Below are 21998 nucleotides of genomic sequence, written 5' to 3' on the forward strand. Positions count from 1 at the left end.
CGCCGCGTCCCGCCTCGGCCGTCACTCGGCCCGGCGCGCGCTGCGGGCAGCGGCCGGAGCGGCCGGAGGAACCCGGTTTGGCCGCGGCGGCGCTCGGAGACCGAGGAGGATGCGGCGCCGGTTTCTAGAGCCCTGGGCTGCGGCCGCCGCCCGCGAATAGGAGGCGGCGCGCGGCGCGGGCGGTGCTCAGGGCGGGGGAGCGGGGAGCCGGGGGGTGGGGGGCGGCGTGGCGAGGAGGCGGCGGCAGGAGCCCGCGCCCGGCCCGGCGCCCGCCCGCCCCGCGCGGCTCCGCGGCGCCTTTTCTGCACCCGCCGCTCCGCGGAGCGGGAGCCTCGGCCCTCCGCGCGGCTGCAGCTAGCTGCCCCGCGCCCGGCCAAGCCCCCGCCTTAGGGATGGCAAACTTGCGCCCCGTGGCCGCCTCCTCCAGCGCCGGCCCCCGCTCCTGCTGCTGACGGCGCCCAGGTGAGTGCTCGGCCCCAGACCGCGACCGGGCCCGCACCGAGCCCTCCCGGCGCGGTCCCGATTTCCTCACCGGCCCGGACTAGGGGCGCTCCCCCAACCCACCTCTGCTGAATTCTCCCCCGCCCCAACTGAGTTCGTTCAGCATCTATTTACCCACTCGCATCTGTTTGGGAACTTACAAGCCTGGGGCCGAGGTCCCCTTCATCTCTGGTGAGTCCCTTTTCTGTCCCCCTCCTCCTTACCCATCTCTGCCAAAGCCCCTCGCCCTCGTCCCCCAGCTCTGACCCAGACCTATCCCCATCGTTGCCTCGAGTCTTTTCCCGATCTGAGCCTGGATCCGGGGTTGCGCCCCCACCCTTGAATAGAATCCGTCTCTCCAACCTGCAACTCGAGTGTGTCTCCCCCGTTAATCCCCCCCTCCTCGTCTGGGGCTGAAGCCTACTCCTCCCCTCCGCTTCATCTCTGCACAGAGTCCTTCCTGTCCCCGTCCATGTCTGCCCAGAGTTAGTGCCTTTCCCCGCGCCGGTAACCCGACCATGCTTCCCCCTCTTATTTCTGCCCTGATTGCCCCCTCCCCCAGATCTGCCCGGGCGTCCCACTATCCCTCACCAATCTCTGCTGCAAGTCCCCTCCCCCTCAGCCTGGACTTGGGGCCATGTCCCCCATGTCTACTCCGAGCCCCCTCCTCTCCAGCCTGGGATCTCGACTGGCCCCGCATCTCTGCCTCCCTTGTCCATCTTTGGTCAGAGTCTCTCTGTCCATCCCCCATTCCTCTCTTTCCACCCCCAGGGCATAGAGCTGGGCACCAAACGCACCCTCCCGCAGCCCCGGGGGCTGGCACGATGCGGGGGGGAGGTGCGGGTTGTAGGCTCTGAAGTTGGCGGCCACTCCCGCAGTCAGCTGGGTCCGAGGGAAGTCCTCCGCGCCACGGCCAGTGCGGAGCGGGCGAAGGGTCTGGTGCCCGCGGGGGGAGGGGCTCCCGGGCCAAGAGATGCTGCCCGCCTGCCCGCCTCGCCAGCTGCCGGCCAGGCCCCTGGGCGTCCTCTGGCGCCCCCTGCCCGCAGTCCTGGACCCGCCGCCCCTTTTCCTCCCGCGGGCAACCCTAGGTTTCCGCAGCCCGAGCATCAGCGGTGGCTGCGGGACGGCACTGGGAAGTCCCTGAGGAGAGGAGGTTGGTGGGCGAGGCCGGGTGCCCCCTCGTGCTAGCAGTGCGGGAACAGTCCTGGTTGTCTGGCCATATGCTCTGGGGATGGGGTGTGGGGTGGGCAGGAGGGCTTATCCCAGGAGCCCTGTGAGCCCCCAGGTACAGACTAGCAGGACTGGCCCCTGGATTTGAGGTGGTCTGGTTGGGATTGTTTGGGCTTGGGCAGGTGTCCCCGGGGAGCCTCTGTCTCTCTACCCCATGGCAGGACCCACTAGGTGGGGGTGGGGGCAAAGGTGGGCTCTTGTCTTGGGCCTGAAGTAGTGGGGCAGTGGGGGGAATCCACTTGGCCTTGCCTGGGTCAGAAAGGGGACCTAGGGAGCATCTCTGGAGCTGCCACAGGGGTGAGGGTCAGTGTGGACCCTGCAGGGTGTGCCCTAGTTGGGGGGGGTGAGGCTTGAGGGAGGGTCTTCCCTGGACTAAGACTGACAGATTTCTCCCCTCTTCTTCCCTTGTCTGCCTTCCCCTCACCTTTTCTTCCCCCCTCCCCCATCACTCTTCAGGAGCTAGGTCCAGTCTGGGGTGGGTGTGTGTGGCAGGCATTTCTCTAACCCACAGTTAGGTCCCAGCTAGTCCCTGCCCTCTTCTCTCTCTCCCAACCTCCAGGAAATGGAGCTGAGTAAGTAGTTAGTAACTCAGCTTTTGGTTGGGTGACCTGGGTTCAAAACTGTGTGACCTGGGCAAGCTATATAACCTTTTTGAGTCTCAGTTGGTCCTCCATAAAATGGGTCAGTGATAACTGCCTCATATATCTAATGGTATCTAATGGTATTAGGTAGATGTGTATAGAGAGTCTAGCACCTAACAATGCTTGACAATGACAGGCATGTTAGGCTATTTCCTCTTCAAGGCCAAGGTCAAGCCCCTCTCCACTCCACACCACTCCTAATCCCATAGGAGAAAGGCAGGACAAGTTCTGTGACACTGTTCCAGCCTCCAGGATAATAAAGCCAGAAAACAGCTCCAGGGCCCATCATGATGGGTCCAGGGAGCCAGTGACCATTAGTCTCCCCTACTCCTTACCCATCCTTCAACATCCCTGCTAGACTCCTGTGTGATCAGAGGGGCATCGGTGAAAAGTCAAGGCCTCTGAAATACTGGCTCAAGTGCAGAGGCTGGGGAGGTGGAGGAACCCCAGCCAAGGTCCCCCAAGGTAGGCTGCCTCTTAGTGGGGGCCCACGTGGAGAATCAGTCCCAGAGGAGCAAATGGGGGCACAGAAGAGCCACTACCTCCCCCCCGCCCCCGAGGGAGGAGAGATTGAAATCGGGAACTTTCCAGGGCAGTTAGTGTTCCAGGTCAGAGTTAGGGGGCAACTTGGCTAGAGGGCCCCCAAGATCTGGAAGAGACCTGGCTTTGGCGGGCAATGGGGAGAGAGAAGGCTCGAACCCATGACGTTCTGCTGGGCCGGAAGCCCTCTGGGCAGCGTGGCTGGGTCTGGGGCCCACCGGGGAGTCCTAGACTCCCGCCTGCCCGGGCAACCCTGACATTGGGGAACAAAAGCTTTCGGTTCCTGTAGCAACGGCGGCTCCAGCTGCTGCAAAGTTCCGGGAGACGGGCGGAGGGCGGCTGAGTCACCGACCCCTCCCCCGCCGCCTGCATGGCACCGCCATCCCCCCGCCCGGGGGGCTAGGGGACCTCATCCTAGCGGTGTGCGGGAGGGCCCTGGAGCCCCCGAGTCCTCAGACACTCTGCCCGCCGAAGAGGGAGGGGCGGCACTGGGGAGGGTCGCCCCTCCCCTGGGTCTGGACCGTCGGCTCTCGAGGCTGGTTGGAGGGTGTGTGCCCTTCCGGGTACCAGAGCTCCGCGAGAGGGGTCCTTGAAGACCCAGGCCCCGGCCGGGGCCAGGACGGGGAACCTCTAGGCGCTGCGTGGGGGTCGCCGCCCGCGTGTCGGCCTGGGCTCGGCCGCGCAGTGAGCGCCGGGGAGGTGGAGGGTGAGTGACGGGCTTGCGAATTGGAGCTGCCAGGTGGATAAACGCGACGGATGTGCGCGCGGATGCGCCCCCTCCCTCACCCGCCGCCCCTCCCCCTCCCGCGGCCCGGGGCAGCTGGCTCCCACCACCCAGAGCCCCTGCTTCCAGCCATCGGGAGGTTAGGGGTCGACCCCAGGGATCCCAGAGACCCAGCTCTTTGCCCTGAGGTGCCCCTCCCCGCCGCGCTACCCCCCATGCCCCCTCCCGCTCCAGTCTGGTCTTGGTCCTTCCAGCTGCTGGAAAAGCCTCGGATTCCTTCACTGGTGCAGAAGGGATGCCCAGGCCTGTGGGGTCAGGGAGGAAGCGAGCCTGAGTGTGCTTGGAGAGAGGGTGGGATTCTCACGTTTGAGGGCGGCAGAGGGGCACGCTGGTGAAGGGAGCCTGTGGCTGGAGGAGGGGGTCCCTGAAACTGAGATGACTCCAACCAGCTCCTCACCCCCTCTCAGCCCAGAGAGGTCTTGAGGGAGGTGGCCTTCAGATTATCCCCTCCGTCAGCCTCCGGACCCGGGAAGTTCTTCCTCAGAGCTGACCTTCATACCCCTCCTGTCCGCCTCTGTGCATGGAAGGTTTGGTGGTCTTCCTGGACTTGCAGGTGGCAAAGCTACCTTAAGGTTTAACCCAAAGAGCCTTCAGAGGCAGCAACCCTACTCTCAGCAGGAAAGAGGAGAGACTGAGGTTCTGAGAAGGGGGATAAAGGGGAAAAGGTGGTGTGAAGGGTCTCCCCCACAGACTGGCTCCAAGTTGGGAACCCCAGGGCAGGGATTGGGTCTCTGCTCCACAGAGGGAGAAACTGAGGCTCAGGGAGGCTACTCACAGCTGGTGACCATCTGAGCTGCCTGTGAGGCAGGGGTCCTTCTAGGTCCCTTCCCAGGGGAGGCAGTCTCTGACCCAGCTTAGAATTGGGCTCCTGGCCTTGTTTTGTGGGTAAGGAGTGATATCGAGAGGGACCCCTAAAAGGTCTTACGTCACTGCAGGAACAACAGGAGTGGTACACACCCAGGGTGAAATGCCAGAATTGATGTGAGGGGAGGTGTCTGAAGGAGACTGACTGGAGTAGGGGACTTGGGCAGGGTTTAGAGGTGGCTCAGTTCTGGAGAAGCCAGGCTGTGGCTCTGAAGGATAAGAGACTTAGTGCTTTTGGGCAAGTTGGAGCTTACGGAGTCTGCAGGAGCCTGGGAGTCTCAGGAGGTGGGACTGGAGGCCTGAGCCGCTGTTTCAGGAACACCAAGGAAGGAGCAGCAGGTCAGATCCTGCGTGCTACTTAGCTGTCATAGGCTGAGCTTCAAAGAACCAAACACCTGTGTGTGTGTTCACAGTAGAGAGTACATTTGCATCTCTATGCATGTGTATGAGTGTCTGGCTCTCGACAGCCTTGTACATGTGAGTGTGTACACTTCGTGTGCATTGAGTTCACTCATCTGGGGTTTACGCTGATTTCTGTGCATGTGTTATCTTTTCACATGCAGAATGCCTGGCTAGACATGTGTCTGTGCATCCATGCTTTTGTGTGCATGTCTGCAGGGCACAGGGGTATTGGTGAGTTTGTGCGTGGAGATTCCCTGATCTGCTCTCAGTGGGGGAGACAAGGCCAGTTATAATGAGCCCCCTCCTCCCCTCTACTGAACAGCAGCCATGGCCTGAATTTTGCAGCCTGCTTAAAAATAATTGGGGGCAGCGGGGGGATTGTATGTCACTCACCGTCAGCCGCTGGCTTTTGCCGGGGCCTGGTGCCGCAGCAGGCTGGCTGGGCTGGACGGTTGGTTTGGGACAGGCATGATGTGGAGCGAGAAGGCCAGGGGCCTGGTCCCTTTTCTAGCTCTGGGGGCAGGGGGAGTAGAGGCACAGCCTATCCTGGCTTCTGCTGAGTAACTCCAGGGGGGTCTTTGGAGGAGGGTTGGGGCGGTTCCTCCCCAATCAATGCTCCTGCCTGGAACCTGCTTCCCCTCCCGTCTGTGGCCCAGGATGGGCAAGTGTGTGTCTGTGGTCGGGGCCTGGGGTCTGGCTCAGAGTGGCAGCACATGGGATCTGGGGCATTAAGGCATTCCCTGGAGGCTGCACAGGGTTTGGAGTTCTGGGGTTCTAATTCCTGTCCATAGTCCCCCACCCCCTCACCACCTCTGGCCACTATTTAGACCCCTGAACAGCCACAGCTCCCTGGGGGAGCATCTGTGTCCTGGGACAACCTAGCCACACCCTGTGAGTTATCCTAGGTTTGTGTAGAGCTTGGGCCTGAAGCCTGAGTAGCAGGGAAGGGGACAGAGCAGGAGGCTATGGGTGGATGTAGGAGAAACTGGGCTGGGGCCTCAGTTCCTGGACTCCAATCTCAGCCTGGCTTCTTTGGGGGTGATCTTGAGCACACTGCCTCACCTCTCGGAGCCTCATCTTTTCTCCTCTAATGTGGAACAACCAGACTCTAGGGGCCCATCCAGTTCTGTGAGCTATGCTTCGGGCATGGAGGAGGGAGGCAGTGTGGATCCCTTTTGGGGGCAGGGCTGGAAGTGGGTCTCAGGCAGCCCAGGCGCAGCTCTCTGCCATCCGGACAGCTAGGATGGAGGCCGTGGGCACACCTGCAGCGCCCCCACATCCCTTGTCCACAAGGGGGTGACTGCTTTGTGTGTCCGTCAACTCGGGTCCTAGTTACCCTCCAGTGCCCAGAGTCCATTCACAGCTGCTGGGAGCTCAGCTTAGTGCTTTGTGGGGAGGTGGAAATCAACGAACTCTGGTCTCCCCTCCTCGAGCTTCAAGGCTCATGAGATGAGTGAGCTAGCCCTAGGGAGACAGCAGGGGACAGTGGTCTCAACTGGATGACTCAGACTTTCAGGAAAGGGCTGTGGCAGCTAAGAGCAGGGAGACGGCTCAGTGGCCTCCCTGGGCCAGGCCCTAGCAGGCCAGGAGCCAGGCCTTGGAGGATCACCCCTTGGAGGGGAAGAGGAGTTAGAGGGGAACAATGTACCCATTTTGCAGATGCCTCTCCCCCTGGTTTCCAGCAGGAAGTTCACACAGCGGTAGTCATGACTTTTCATGCCTGCGATGCCCTCCCATGGGCACGGCTCAGGCGGTGCTCAGTCCCTGGCATAGGGGCGGTAACTCCTCCTCTTTCTCTCCCACTCAGTAAAGCAGAGTGAGTGAGAATGACATTGTTCCGAGAATAACCTTGATTTGCTCTGATTTATAAAAAAGCAAATCGTTGTCAAACATTGCTACTTTGACAATTACTGCGGGATTGTGTGTGACACGCCTCACAGCCGATCACGACACATTGCGACTCTGAGCAGCGCTGTGCTGGAGAATAATACAAGCTGGGTGGTGGGGCTAGGGCTGGGGCTGGATCTAAACATCAGCTGAGATGCTGGCGGCGGATGGGACTGATGGAGGAACGGTATAGTCATAGTCACAACTAATGTTTCTTAGGGACGTATGAGATTCCAGACCCTCTCCTGCATGCCTCTGTTTAAGAAGTCAGGGAACTGGGGCTCAGAGAGGTCAAGTCTGTTGGCTTAAGATCACACAGGTGGACCTGGGTGACTTAAGAGAAGTCAAGTCTGTTCTTAAGATCACACAGGTGGACCTGGGTGACTTAAAAGAACCTAGTCTTCGCCACGAGGCTACAACCTGCAGCGGGCCACAGGGGAGTCAGAGCCCATGCTGGCTGTGCTCGGGGCCACTGACCACTGTCTCTCTCCACAGGGCAAGGGACATAGGATGACCCCAGCCTGTCCCCTCTTACTATCTGTGATTCTGTCCCTGCGCCTGGCCGCCGCCTTCGACCCCGCCCCCAGCGCCTGCTCCGCCCTGGCCTCAGGCGTGCTTTACGGGGCCTTCTCACTGCAGGACCTCTTTCCTACCATCGCCTCGGGCTGCTCCTGGACCTTGGAGAACCCAGACCCTACCAAGTACTCCCTCTACCTGCGCTTCAACCGCCAGGAGCAGGTGTGTACCCACTTCGCCCCTCGCCTGCTGCCGCTGGACCACTACCTGGTCAACTTCACCTGCCTGCGGCCCAGCCCCGAGGAGGCAGAGGCCCAGGCGGGGTCGGAGCTGGGGCGGCCCGAGGAGGAGGAGAAGGAGGAGGAGGAAGCCGCGGGGTTGGAGCTCTGTGGTGGCTCTGGCCCCTTCACCTTCCTGCACTTCGACAAGAACTTCGTGCAGCTGTGCCTGTCGGCCGAGCCCTCCGAGGCCCCGCGCCTGCTGGCGCCCGCGGCCCTGGCCTTCCGCTTCGTCGAGGTCTTGCTCATCAACAACAACAACTCCAGCCAGTTCACCTGCGGGGTCCTCTGCCGCTGGAGTGAGGAGTGCAGCCGCGCGGCCGGCAGGGCCTGTGGCTTCGCCCAGCCGGGCTGCAGCTGCCCCGGTGAGGCGGGGGCCGGCCCCGCGGCCACCACCACGCCTCCTGGTCCGCCTGCTGCCCACACCCTGTCCAATGCCCTGGTGCCCGGGGGCCCCGCCCCACCTGCCGAGGCTGATTTGCACTCGGGGAGCAGCAATGATCTGTTCACCACGGAGATGAGATATGGTGAGTCTGAGCAGGGCCCAGGTGGGGCAGGGGTGTCTGGAGGACTGATGATGCCCGTCTCAGCAGATCCTGGGGTGTGCATGTGGTTGTTCACCAGTGTCCCCTCTGGGTTCTGCCTTATCCAAGTGTGGGAGTCACCAAAGTGGATTGGGGTGGGGGTCAGACCTCCCTCTGGAAGAGTTTGCATTCTGGGTGGATGAATGGGGGCACAGATCAAGCAAAGGAGCATGACAAACCCAGGGAGGGGAGACCCTAGCTGGGCAGTCAGGGAAGGCTTCCTGAAGGAAGTGATACAGGAGCAGAGATCAAAAGGACAAGCGGAAACAAGCCAAGCCAAAGCAGTGGTGAGGGCATTCCAGGCAGAGAGAGGAACATGTACAAAGGCTCAAAGCTGGGAATGACCGCAGCAGGCCTTGGCACTGCAAGCCGACAAGGTTGCCTGGAGGCTGGAGTAGGCAGGGTGCAGGGATGTCTTCCTGCCCACACGGGTCAGTGAGTTTTGCTTGTGGCCCCAGGGTCAGGGCAGAGGAAGGAGCAGAAGAATGTGAAGAGGCCTAGCTTCTTTGAGGCTGCCTTGGAGGGCTGACCTGGCTCAGCTCCCAACATCCTCTGTCTTTCCCCTCTGGGCCCACGTCTTCTGGGACCAAGGCCGCCAGCTGCTGGAGCTTCCTGCTGAGTGGGCAAAAGCTCTCTGAGCCCTTGAGTCCTGCCTGCTGCCCCTCCCACCCCAGCTCCCGCAGCCATGGCCACCTTCTGCCGACCCTCCTTCCTGCAGCTTCAAGGCCCCGAAACCCTCAGCTGGGTCCTATGTGTCTGCTGAATGGGTCAGGGACTGGCCAGGGGCTCAGGACGTGGGGATGGGAGGGAGGCAGATTTGGGATGTGGTTCCTAGCTCTGGTACTAACAGGGAGTTCCCCCACCCCCACCCCTTTCTGGGCCTCAGTTTCCCCATTTGGGGTAACACGTGCTGGCCAACCATCAGGAGGCTTCATGCATAGACTGAAGTCAGAAGGGACCTTCTGGATCAGGTTGAGAGCATTGACAGGGAAACAAGGGGTCTTGTGTGAGGGCTGCTGGGAGCACTGGAGTAGGACTGTTCAGTACCTGCTTTGGAGACAGAGCCCGGAAGTTGGGAGCCGTCTTTGTTACATTGAGTAGATACTGTTTTACTTACATCAGTGTTTTTGGCTGTAAAATGGGAGATAGCCCTGGTTTAATTAGAGACGGTTTATCATGACAATGGCCTCTCCCAGGGCTCTGGGGGAGCCACTTCTCAGTCTCCCCCCTGAGACTTCTGGCATCATGCCCATCCATGGCAAATGCCCAGTGGCCTTGCTCTGGCCTCTCCCCTAGGCCACCTTGGCCTCTCACAGTGGTCGATGAAGCCATCGGAGTGACAGCCAGTCCGTGGGCAGGCTACGGGCCCTGGAGGCTGGCCTGGGATTTAGTGCCTGCAGGAAGAAATTGAATTTCGCTTCTTTGTCGAACATCAGTGGAGAGCGCCAGGCGTATATCAGGAGGTTTATGGCTCCTCCTGCCTGGCCGCCACTGCCTGTCACTATGTGGGGGCTCCCTCATTGTACTCGGCAGAGGGCAGGTTCTTTCGTCTGGCTTTCCCTGTGGTCCATAGGCCCAGTGGTCCGCAGTGGATGGAGAGAGGCTCTGCCCTCCTGGGCAGGCACCATCCGGGCAGGCTGCCATGTGGAGCACAGAGCCAGAAGCAGCCAGCTGGGCTTGGCTGAAGCCGGAAGCAGGAGTTGGTTGGTAGCTGGGCTGTCTTTAGGGGTCAGAGGGGGCCGGTGACGGGAAGGACACCATTGTTCCCACCATTCTCTGAGCCTCTGCAGGGTCCTCTGGGACTGAGGATGGGTGGAGATTGGATGCTGGTTGTCTCTGGGCATGAAGCCTGGTATCTTCTCTGAGTAGGCAACCCTGGGCTTCCAGCTCATGCCCCTTGCTCTGCTTGGCGTGTTGCCAGGCTGCTCCATGGGATGGTCTGCAGGCAGGGCTCTCGTAAGGAGTTGTATGGGGGAGGGGTGGTGATGTGGCATCGGCTCTAAGTGGACTCACAGGGCACACTGGTGCCCAGAGCTGGGCTGGCACAGCCCCTTCCTCTCCCTTGGTAGGCAAGATATTGTTCCTCTTCACCACCTCTTCCCTTGGGCTTACCCTCTCTGGGTCAAGAGATGATGGGCACTTGATTCAGTTTGTTCCATGGGGCGGGGGGCATCTGAGTTGCCCTGTGGCAACATCAGGACCCGGAGCACTCTGTGCCCAGTGGCGGCATCACCTCGGCCAAACCCTTGGCTTCCCCTCTGTGCTTCCCCTCATCTCCTCCCCACTGGGCCAGGAGGGCACTTGGACCAGCTGCAGGAGAACTGGCTGGCACACACAGGACTGCTGGCTTGAGGACAAGATCGGTGGGATGGTGGTGAACAGAAAGCGTGAGATCCCCGTCCCAGCCCCTCTGCCAGGCACCGGGGTAAGGCAAGCAGTGCTCATTTTCTCTGGGGCCTCCCGGGTAGTTTCAACGCAAGGCCGAGCAGGGTGGAGCTGGGTTGGTACTGGGAGAGTGATGAGGCTGGGAGTGGCATGGCTGGGCCCGCCTCAGAACCGAGTGCATTTGACAAGAGGATACAGACGCCTGTTAATTTCACGCAAACTGCCTTTGATAGATCTCTTGTTATTTTTGGTGAGTTGAGCCATAAATTTGTGCCATCTTGCTGCCGCAATCTGTTGGGTGGGGGGGGAGAGGAAGAAAGGGAAGGCAGGCAGGAAGGAGCTCCGCGGAGGACGGGCACGGAGGCTGGCTGAGGCCAGGGCTGGAAGACAGTGGGTAGAGGTGGTACCTGCTGCAGAGCCCAGCTTCCGGGAGCCGGGTATCAACCTGCAATTCCTGCCCACTGATCCTCAACTTGAGGTGTGGCTGCTCCAGGAGACATCTGAGAGGAAGTGTCCTTGCACCCCCTTCCCTCCTGTGCCACACTCCCTGCCTCCCTCCAAGGGCACTGTCCCACCCTTGGCCGGGTGCTACGGGCAGACCGTTCCTATCATCCGGGCTCCATTCCAGAGGCACGACCACCAGGTGAGCCTGAAGTCCCCTGAGTGTTGGGCCTGGGGTGGGCAAGAATGGGTTCAGATCCTGCTCTGCCACTGCTGCTGGGTGACTTGGACAAGGCATGCCCCACTGGAGCCTCAGGACCCCCAGTTCTCTGTGTGTGTCCCTTCCCTGATTCAGCCCCGGTTATGGCCTAGGCTCCTCAGCCTGGCATTCCAGCCCCACCCCTGATCCAGCTGCCACCCGCTTTCTCTCTAGTTCTCTCACCCTTTCAACCCAGGCTCCTACTGGCCCTGGAACCCTCTGCTTTCTGGCTTCTCTGCCTTTGCTTGGGCTGTTTCCCTCACCTGGAATGCCCTTTACCCTGGGTTATCCTTTGCCCCATCCTTCCAAGCACAGCTCAAGCCCTGTCTCCTCCAGGAAGCTGCCCCTCACCTGCCTAACCCAGTCCTAGATTGGCTTTCTTCTCCACAGTCAGGCTCTGCTGTCTTCCTTTGACAAACCTGGTCTAGTGTCAGGAAGAGGGGCCCTATCTGCCTTTTGGGGTGCAGACATGGAGGAGTCAGGGCCTCTCTCAGAGAGGGTAGGGAGGAGGCCTAGCACACGTGGTACATTTCCTGGAAAATCCTTCCAGCCAGATCTCTGCTGCTAGAAATCTGTGTGCTCCCTCGTAGGATGGGGAGTGGGACTCAGGCCCCCCACCCCCGCCCCAGACATCTCAGAGGGGACTGAGCCCCAGCCCATCCATCACACACATCTTTGAGTCTTCATCAGTATGGAGTTTGTGCCAGGCCTTGGAGTGGCTCTGAGTGAATGAGATCCAAGGTAGACTGGACACACCTGCCCTCTGGTGGGGGAGAGTGACCACTAGTTCAGTGGTGGTCCAGGCCACCGGCTGACGTTGCCAAGCCTTAGGTTCAACCCCTGACACCACCACTGACTAGCTGTGTGATCACGGGCATGTTTCCCCATCCCTGTATCATCACCTATAAACTGGGGAGAGTGGCGCTATTTTAAAGAGTGAAAGTGAAGTGAAGTCGCTCAGTCGTGTCCGACTCTTTGCGACCCCACGGACTGACTACAGCCTACCAGGCTCCTCCGTCCATGGGATTTTCCAGGCAAGGATACTGGAGTAGGTTGCCATTTTCTTCTCCAGGGAATCTTCCCGACCCAGGGATTGAACCCGGGTCTCCCACATTGTAGGCAGACACTTTACTGTCTGAGCTACCAGGGGATTAAGCAAGAGAATGTGGGTTAATGCTTAGCACAGTGCCTGGCGCATGGTAAACCCCTGATAAATAGGCGTGTGTTGTCAGAACTTAGTGCAATAGGTATAAATATAGGTGCTGGATGTCAAGGGAGGAGGAAGAGGGAGAATTAAACCACAAAGGGGTGGGAGGGCTGTCTAAAGAAGGTGATTCTGAGTTGGGTTTTGAGGAGTGAATAGGAATTCACTGGCCTGTGAATTTTTTTCTTTAAATCAAATGGCTTTTTAAATTTAATATAGTAAAAGTGGAAAAGAAGTATCACTTATCTGAAATAGGAGATAACCAAAGAAAATAAGAGATTCTAGCTTGACACTCATCCTTTCTCTTGATTTGTTAGAAAAAGAAACCATCAGATACTGGGGATGGTGGTAATGTCTCAGAGTGCACAGATACCTTCTTTCTCATACATTTGGAAGGATTAAAAGTGACATGGGTCATATAATTTATCATCTAAACCAGGACATTTTCGAGGTTATAAATGGGGGGAGGGGTACGGTCACTTCCATCAGGGCGGCAGGCCCAAACTGGACTCTCCCCAGCAGATTGGCAAATCATCACTCTGCAGGAAGGAGGCCTGGAAAGGGGCCCAGTGTTATTTCGTGGCACGTTTATGCGCCTCCCCAAGTCATTGCCCCGTGCAAGGGGAAGGGCTTTCAAGGTAAAGGAAGCTGCCCTTGCTGGGGCATGGTGTGTGAACATACAGGGGACCGGGGGCTATAGTAGACCAGCCCTTACTAGATGGTAGCCCCAGTGGTGGGAGATGGGGACCGAGGCTCTGACTGCTGCCCCCAAACACTGGGACCTCATCCTGTTGGTGGAGGGCCTTAAGGAAGTGAGAAGTTAGGCAGCGTGGGGGAAGAGGGATGAGTCAGACGTAGTCCCTGCTCTCGGGGAGCTCCTGGCCACGTGGGGGATGTGGCGGAGACCCAGCTAGCTCTGTCGGGAGGCTGGGCAGGTAGGCCAACAGCCTGGGGAGGAAGTCGTTGGAGGGGGAACTGGGATTCTGGTGGGGTGTATGTACCCAGTTGCATTGTACTGCAGAGGTAAAGCCTGGAATTTATAAGAGCCACCATCCTCTGACCTGGCCTTTCCCCCACACCCCCCAACCCCAGATCCTGATACACTGCTGAGATGGGGAGCCATGGAGGGGCATGACAGAACTGTGTTTCAGGGGGTCAGTTGGTGCCTTCTTGGGGCTCTAAGGCCAGTCTCAGGGAGGATGTAGAGAGCCCTGGGAAGGGAGGACTGCTTTGTAGATTACACTGCTGTCTCCCTGTGGAAGAGATGATTATCGTGGTTATTTTTAACACGTTCATGACAAAGGAGGCTGAGGGGGCTGCACTGTGTAGTTTGGGGGGCAGGGTCTGTGGAGCATGGAGCAGCAGGTGTGTGTAGTCCTTCTCAGATGGCAGAGCACCTGTGCTTACCCCGCCTGCCAGTACTTGGGGTGAAACTAGAGTGGCCCTGTGTGGCTGGGGTTGAGGAGCCCTCAGGAATATCTGGTGCTTGCTGGATGCCTGTCCTGTGTCTGGCAGTTCAGAGCTGGGCCATTTGTGCAAGAAGGTTGAGGGAGATTGAGATCCTCCATTAGGGCCCAGGAGAGAGAGGAGCCCAGGATACTCACAGATACAGCTGGGGAGAAGGGACCTACACGCCCAAACCTCTGTGTAGTCAGTCTAGGGAGGCTTCCTGGAGGAGGTGGCATTTGGAATCTAGAAACTTTTGACAGATTGAGGTAGAGGAAGGGCATTCCGAGAGGTAGGAACACCATTAACAGATGAGTGGAGGGAGGAACACATTTGCATGTTCAAGGGATACCAAGAAGGGGGTGGCAGCTCCTTTTCATTAAGAGCTTATTATGCTCCAGGTGGCCCATACCTCTCATCATTTAATTCTCACAATGAATTAGGAAGTGTCATCTCTATGTTCAGTTGGAAATTCAGAGAAGTGAGGCGACTTGCCCAAGGGCACACAGCAAGACTAGGCATGCTTGGGAATCAGACCTGCATCTGTCTGGCTCCCAAATCTGTGTCCTTCCCACTGGCCCACTTGGCCTCACAGTGAGTTTGGCTCCCTGGAGGGAGGGGAAAGCAGGCCCTGACAGGTCAGCAGGGCAGAGCATGCCAGGCTCAGAGGTTTGTGGTGGCTGTAGCAGTGCGAGGCACTGAAGTTTCCTCAGCAGGGGAGTGTGTGGCTGGGCTTCCAGAGGACTGCTTTGGAGGCCACAGAGGAGACTCAGAATTGATGCTTTTGATCTGTGGTGTTGGAGAAGACTCTTGAGAGTCCCTTGGACTGCGAGGAGATCCAACCAGGCCATCCTAAAGGGGATCAGTCCTGAATATTCATTGGAAAGACTGATGCTGAAGCTGAAACTCCAATACTTTGGCCACCTGATGCCAAGAACTGACTCATTGGAAAAGACCCTGATGCTGGGAAAGATTGAAGGCAGAAGGAGAAAGTGATGACAGAGGATGAGATGGTTGGATGGCATCACCAACTCAATGGACATGAGTTTGAGCAAGCTCCAGGAGTTGGTGATGGACAGGGAGGCCTGGTGTGCTGCAGTCCATGGGGTCACAAAGAGTTGAACACGACTGAGCAACTGAACTGAACTGAACGGAGGAGACTCAGGCTCGCCTGGGGGACGGATGGGTCGATGAGCAAAGGAATGATTAGGAAGAGGTGTAGGAAAAACGAGAACGGAGGCAGTGGTGGGGTGAGGGAGTGAATGGGGTCCCATGGGAATTAGGAAAGGTGTCTCTGGGGAGGCCTGAGTTGAGCTGTATTTTGTCAGAGCCAGCCCATTTCAGTGGAACGTGGCCGTGGGATGAGGCAGGCCAGAGTTCGAATCCCACACGGGCCTCTGCAGAATGAGACCTTGGAGCCTCATTAGTATCTCATTAGTAAAATGGGCAAACCCGCCCTAATGAGGATTAAATGAGCTGGTGCAGAGCACAGTGACTGGCACATAGCAGTAGTGGGGGAATTACCTACTGCGAGTTATTCAAAACCAAACAGGACAGTGAAGAGATTGTTCAGGATTGAGCTGGGAGGCGGGTCCCAGGTGGCAGTCGGGTGGGAAAGCTGATCAGTTGTAGGGCGAGGCACCCTAGCCCCTGGTCCAGTCAGCTCATGGCACTCACAGTTTGGGGGTGCTCACACCCCTCCCTGGACTGCTCTGTGTCCTCTTGGCCCCGGGTCCTCTCACACCCTGCCCTACCCTGGGCCCGGAGCCAGCTGGGACCTGCACGTGGCATATGTATAATAAACGTGTGTCTCAGTGGCTGACACCCCTGGTCTTATCTGCCTTCTTTCCTGGCAGGGAGAACTGGCTTTCTTCAGAGGGGGCTGCGGTAGGATGGGGAGGGGAGGGCAGTCAGTGCAGGCCCCGCTCTGTGGCCTTAGGCTTGTCACTTACCCTCTCTGGCCCAACCCAGGAGGCTAGAAGAGGGGCTCAAGAGCTGGACCTGGGACATGTTCTGATTTTCAAATGGGGTGGATTCTAGAACCACCGACACCACCTCTGGTTATATGGTGAAGCTGGCCAGCAAATGGGCGGTAAGTGGTTAGTAGAGGACGCAGGCGCCACAGGAAGCAGTGTGAGCCCCTGACAAGTAAGGCAGGCTGGTCTATCACGTGGCTACATTTGATGGGCTTAGTGGATGCCAGGTCAGGGATGAGAGGGGTGCCATGCGCAACAGTAATGGCCAAGGCGCTAAAAATAAGCTGGATGAGAGGACTCTCAGCTGGGTTCACAACCGGTCAAATGGCATTTCCAGAATATTTATTAACAAATGGATGTCAGGCTTGGGGGTGGTCTTGGTGGTGGGCTGCAGGGCAGAGTTGATACTCAAGATGGATGAGAGGACTCTCAGCTGGGTTCACAACTGGTCAAATGGCATTTCCAGAATAATTATTAACAAATGGATGTCAGGCTGGGGGGTGGTCTTGGTGGTGGGCTGCAGGGCAGAGCTGATACTCAAGATTACAAATGACCATTTCCAATGACCCCCATGGGGTGGGAGGATCTAGGAGCAGTGTGTCCATTGGTGTTTACTGCTGTTTCTCTGGGCTGGATTCTGTGCTCATGTTCACTGGTGGTCAGGGAGATGGCTCACCCAACCTTCCTTCAAAGGACTCATGGGTCGGGGGAAATTCAGTTAACAGATGGAATCATCTGTGATGACAGCTCATGTATAAGATGGGGCAGCCATCTGCTAGGGGAGCGAGGAATATGACTTCAAAAACAGGAGGTCATTTGAGCTGGGTTTTGAAGGTCAAGTAGGAGTTTTCCAGTTGAAGAAGATGGGAAACAAACAGGTTTGAGAGGACATGATGATCTTATTTTGGACATATTGAGTTTGGGGGCCCCCCGTCAGGGGACCTGTTCAGGAGGCAGGAAGCTATACAGGAGTGACGCACAGAAGGCTTCACTCTGTCTTCGGGGAGACAGTGATGTGGGAGCAGCCATCTTGAGGGGGTTATTGAAGCCTGGGGGAGCAGGGAAACAGGACAAAGTATGGACTCCTGATGTGGGAAGCAGCAGGAAGACCAACCCGGTCAAGGAGGCAGGGCAGGGTGAGGAGAAAGCCGGATGAGTCGGGGAGGGAGTGTTTCACAGCTGGAGAGTCTGCGGGGCCAAATGTTGCCGAGGAGTCACGTGAGATGAGGCCTGCAAAGTGTCCATAGGATTTAGCAACAAGGAGGGTGCTGATGACTCTGTCAAGAACAGTTTCAGCAGAAGGATGTGGTCCAAAGTCAGATTGCAGCAGATTTAAGGTGACATTTGAGGCAGGATGCGCGTGGCAGGTGAGAAACTGGAGTGCCAGTTGCAGATCACTCACTGATGGTGATAAGAAGCGGAGGGCAGTAGCCAGAGAAGGCTGGAGGGTCAAAGGAGGGCTGCCCTCAGAACGGAAGGGGCATAGATCTGCTCCCTGGCTGCCACGAGGAGAATGCTGACGAGATGCTGATGAGAGAGAAGGCAGGCGGGAGGAATGAGAGGCAGCACGGGGATGGGGGGCTGGCCTCTGAGAGGACAAGGACTGCAGGAAAGTTGGGAGTTGGAGGGGGATGGTAAGAAGTCAGGATGTGCGTGTGTTGGTTGGGGGGCTTCCATGTCAAAGTTTCTGCAGTTTCTCATAAAGCAGCTTGTTGCAGAGAGGGAGTAGGCGGAGGTGGGCTTGAGGAGAGAGGTCGAGGTCTGGCACAGCTGCCGAGGTGGGAGACAGGGGAGGCAGGGAGCCCCGCATGCCCAGTGGATGTGCGGCCCTGAATCTGTCGTGGTGCCAGTTGGCACAACTGTGGATTTCTTCAGCAGCCTGGGGGTGGGCGTGGAGAAGGCGGTTTGTCACAGGCTTCAGGGCCTGGGAATGGCTGAGCAGGTGTGGTGGAAGGGCTGGATGAGGGGATTCAAGAACTTGCCAGACATGGCTCCAGCATCTTCACGGTGGCCTCGACAGAGACAGGACCCAAAGCGAGGCCAGGAGGGATGGCAGATGCTGTTCAAAGGGAGGATGCCCAGGGGGCTGAGGGGTTGGTGAGGGGAGATGGTGAAAATAAGCCAGATAGTAGTGCCTTCTGAGGATTCTCCACGTCCAAGCAGGGTGCCGAGGGCTTCATGGCCTCCGGTCGGGAAGTCCTCAATTCAGCCCTCGAGGTAGGGGGTATACTGAATATTGTTCTCCAGAAGTCAAAAAACAAGATCAGAGAGCCAAAGACACTTGCCCAAGGTCATGCAGCTGGTCAGTGTCCACACCCAAGGTAGGACCAGAGTTGCCTGACTCTGAAGCTGTCCTGGGGACAGAGGGCCCACAGGTTTCTGAGATGGTGGAGAAGTTTGAAGGATGAGGAAGATCAGTTGCTAGGCCTGGTGGCTGAATCGGAGGGAAGGGTCCAGGAGTGGATGAGACCAGAGGCTGGGCTGAGTGGCAGCTGAGGGCTCCTTGGACCTGCAGGTTTGCTCAGAGTGGCCACTTTCATACCTGGTCAGGAAGAGCTTTCTCTTAGGCTTGGCGGCAGAGGGCAGGAAGAGTATACAACCTTCGTGAATTCCTTCCAACATGGAGTGCCTGTGCTGTGCTGACCTGGTGTTCAGAAATAGGAGAGGGCCTGGGGGTGGGGGAGAGGAGTACCTTCTAGTTTGGGGACGGCGTGGGCTGAGTCCTGTCCCAGAATTATGTTTGGGTCCCACCTGCCCCAGCAGCCTCTACATGGGCTGGGTCTTTCTCCCCTGTATTCATGTCTGCCGCATGCCCGCTACCCAGCCTGAGGGAGGGGGCCTGATGAGCTCATGTCTGAGCAGGAGGGCCTGGCTTTGGAGAAAGGGAGCTCCCAGCCTCTCCTCCAGGGTTGGCGGTGCTTCCCAGGCCTAGACCAGACACATAAATCAGGGCAACCCAGAGCCCAGTGAGGCGGGGCCGGAGAGCAGCCGCAGACCCCAGAGCGCCCGCTGCTCTCTGGCCACAGAGCGGTGGGGCGTCGGGTCTGCTGGATGGAGGCACCTGCCCTAGGCCCTTAGGTCTTGGAGGAGCAGCGTTCTGACCTGTGTCTCCAGGTCACAGTCCAGTGCTGCTTGGGCCCCAGGCCCAGCCCCTGACTTGGCAGGAATCATGTCCCACAGGCAGGACTGAGGGGTGGTCATGGCTGCTCACCTTGGCTGTTTGTCCGCCTTCGGGTCAGGGGCAAGAGGCTGGACTTCCAGCTTACCAAGCTGTGTCATCTTGGATGAGACACTTCCCTTCTCTCCGGTCCTCAGTTTTCTCATCTTTAAACTGCGGCGATGGTCGCTACATCCCAGGCGAGGAGGGTTTAAGGAGATAGGTAAGGACAGCACTTGGCAGAGAAGCCTTCCAGAGCTCATTAATATGAGCGGCCACTCCCCTGCAGTCTCCCCTAGTCTGGCTGAGGCAAGAGGCAGAGAGTTGTGAGGCTATGTGTGAACCCGGTGTGGCCTTCTGAGCCTCAGCTTCCTTATCTGTAAAATGGTGGTGGTGGGGGGGCAGGGGGCAGGACGTGATGCTCTCTCAGCGTCGCCTGCAGCTGGTGCCAGACCCTCCAGCTGAGGGCAAGCAGACCCGCTCTGTGCCACTCTGGCAGGACGGAGCTGGCCTCTGCTGAGCCCCTGCCACCACCTCCGTGTTCCAGGTGAGGAGCCGGAAGAGGAACCGAAGGTGAAAACCCAGTGGCCAAGGTCTGCAGATGAGCCTGGGCTGTACATGGCACAGACAGGTAACTCGGGCCCGCCTCCCTTCCTCTGTGGCGGGGGCCCGACTGTGTGGCGTCTGGTGGCATGTCTGCTTGGTGTGTGCCCGTCTGTGTCTGTGTCCTGGCGCTCAAGTCGTGTCTGTCTGCCATGTGACGCCTGTTGGGGCAGGGCGGGGTCGCCTCTTGAAGAGCCTGTCGCTCCGGGGTCAGGGTAAGAGGATTCCTAGGAGACAGTGCTTGGGAGATACCCCCTGCCGCCGACGCTGTCCCTCTCTCGTAGGCGACCCGGCAGCTGAGGAGTGGTCCCCGTGGAGCGTGTGTTCCCTGACGTGTGGGCAGGGCCTGCAGGTGCGGACCCGCTCCTGCGTGTCCTCCCCCTATGGGACCCTGTGCAGCGGGCCCCTGCGGGAGACCCGGCCCTGCAACAATTCAGCCACCTGCCCAGGTATGCCCATCCTCCCCGCCTGGTCTGCCTGCAGGGTCAGGTCCTGCCTGGGACTTGGGCAAGTTCATCTTCCAAAGATGGTTGGTTGCCTCCTCCTTTCATTCAGCAAAGTTGACTGTCTGCCCCTGCCAGCCCACCACCATCCGTGCCCAGCCCCCACCCAGGGCATTGGGGACACAGATGAATCAGACCAGGGCCTGCAGTAGCGGGCTTGGTTCTGGGCACGTCACTCCCCTGATACCTGCATCCTGGTAATCAAGGCGTGTCTTGTTCCCCTTACTGTCCTCCCTGTTCCCTGTGCTCTGGCCACACTGGCACCTCTTGCACTTTTCCCACCTCCCTGCACTGGCTTATTCTCGTCCTATCCCCTCCACCTCCCCCTGGGCTATTAAAATTCAGCCTGTCCTTCAAGATCTGGGAGAAATGCCACTTTAAAAAATAAAAAGAAAAAGAAACTTTCTCTGACCATCCCCTCCCTCCTCTGACTGCCTGTCCTACTCCCCAGGGAGTCCCCTCTAGACCCTGAAGCCTTCCTTGGTTCAGCATGGAGTTGTTGGGAATGCGCATGCGCCTGAGGGGCCTGGCGGCTTTAGCGGGTCCTGCCCCTTGTGCCTGAGGGAGTGAAGTGGTGCCTAGGCCAGATGGACTCTTGGCTGGGAACTTAGAGTAGGGCTACCCGGGGGAAAGGGGTGTTGGCAACTGGGGGTGTGCAGGAGCTTGCAAAGGGCTGGGGCAAAGCTGTGTTCTGATGTGAGCTCTTTGTGTCAGTGTCCATGTGGAGGGTCATGTCTATTTGTGTGTCCACGTGCTTGGGATCGGGAGGGGCATTCTCTTGCCCCTGCCAGCCTTGTTGGATTCTCGCTCTGGGTCTGGGGTGGGGAGGGGTAGGGATGGGGTAAGGCGGGGTAGATCTTGAGCCCTTTCCTGGGCTTTCCTGTGCCCCCTGGCTCCCCTCCTGGGTTGATTCTAGTCTCCCAGGTCGGGTGTCCACAGGCAGTGTGGCCTGTGTGAGTTGGGACTAGAAGTCTGTGTCTTCTACAATCACCCTCAAAGGGCAGTGTCCTGAGGCCCAGGACAGAGCCAATGAGGAGCCGGGGCAGAGCCGCCGGAGCTCCTGATTGGTGGGCGGATGGCAGTGGGCGGGGCCAAGGTGCCGCCCAGCCACCGGCCACATGCTTCCTTGCAGTGCACGGCGTGTGGGAGGAGTGGGGGTCCTGGAGCCTGTGCTCCCGCAGCTGCGGGCGGGGGTCCCGGAGCCGGATGCGGACCTGCGTGCCCCCCCAGCACGGCGGCAAGGCCTGCGAGGGTCCCGAGCTGCAGACTAAGCTCTGCAGTATGGCCGCCTGCCCGGGTCAGTAGCACCCGTGGGCTTCCAGGCGGGCATTGCCCAGCCAGGGTGGGGGGTCGGGAAAGGGGAGGAAGTCAGGTCCAGTACCCTGCCCCTGGGGGACCCCAGGAACTTTGACCAAGCATGGGGAGACTGGCAAAGTCTACCTGCCAGTGTGGAAAGTGACCTGGCCCAGCACGTACTTGGAGTTGGCACCCAGAGACCCCCATCCAAGGGGGCTGCTTGCCTGTGCCCCTTCCCCTGAGCTACGCCTTGTTGTTCACAGCAGTTTGGAGCTCATGGCCAGCTGGACTCTGAGAGGACCCAAAGCTGGGCTTATATGTGGGCAAAGATCAGAAGGTGGCCCAGGGCCCATTTCCCTAGCCAGAAGAGAGTGTGCGTGCCTCAGTGCCGAGTGGAGAGGGTCCTGTGTTCCTGGAGCTGGTGGCAGGCAGGCCCAGGCCCAGGCACCACCAGCTCCCTCTAGCCCCCCTTCATCCACCCCTCTCCAGTGGGTCTGGCCTCGTTCAAATCTGAATGCCATC

At 58.7% G+C, this 21998-nt stretch overlaps 1 protein-coding gene across 10 annotated transcripts in view; it reads left to right on the forward strand.

Annotated features, from left to right (window-relative positions):
• Window positions 1-297: 297 nt before the first annotated feature.
• The window catches only part of ADGRB2 (adhesion G protein-coupled receptor B2), a 36893-nt gene continuing 15192 nt past the window's right edge, over window positions 298-21998 (forward strand). For 2 of the 10 annotated variants that reach the window (XM_059879445.1, XM_059879446.1), the window contains exons 1-5: window positions 298-462; window positions 7324-8149; window positions 19622-19705; window positions 19962-20126; window positions 21313-21477. In XM_059879445.1, coding sequence (XP_059735428.1) covers window positions 7339-8149; window positions 19622-19705; window positions 19962-20126; window positions 21313-21477 — 1225 coding nt within the window. In that variant the 5' untranslated portion in view covers window positions 298-462; window positions 7324-7338. Of the gene's footprint in view, window positions 463-7323; window positions 8150-19621; window positions 19706-19961; window positions 20127-21312; window positions 21478-21998 lie in introns of those variants that run through there. The other 8 variants (XM_024982268.2, XM_024982281.2, XM_010802505.4 and 5 more) reach the window with 7 other exon arrangements.

Source organism: Bos taurus, chromosome 2 (genome assembly GCF_002263795.3).
Source record: "Bos taurus isolate L1 Dominette 01449 registration number 42190680 breed Hereford chromosome 2, ARS-UCD2.0, whole genome shotgun sequence".
NCBI classification, from domain to species: domain Eukaryota; kingdom Metazoa; phylum Chordata; class Mammalia; order Artiodactyla; family Bovidae; genus Bos; species Bos taurus.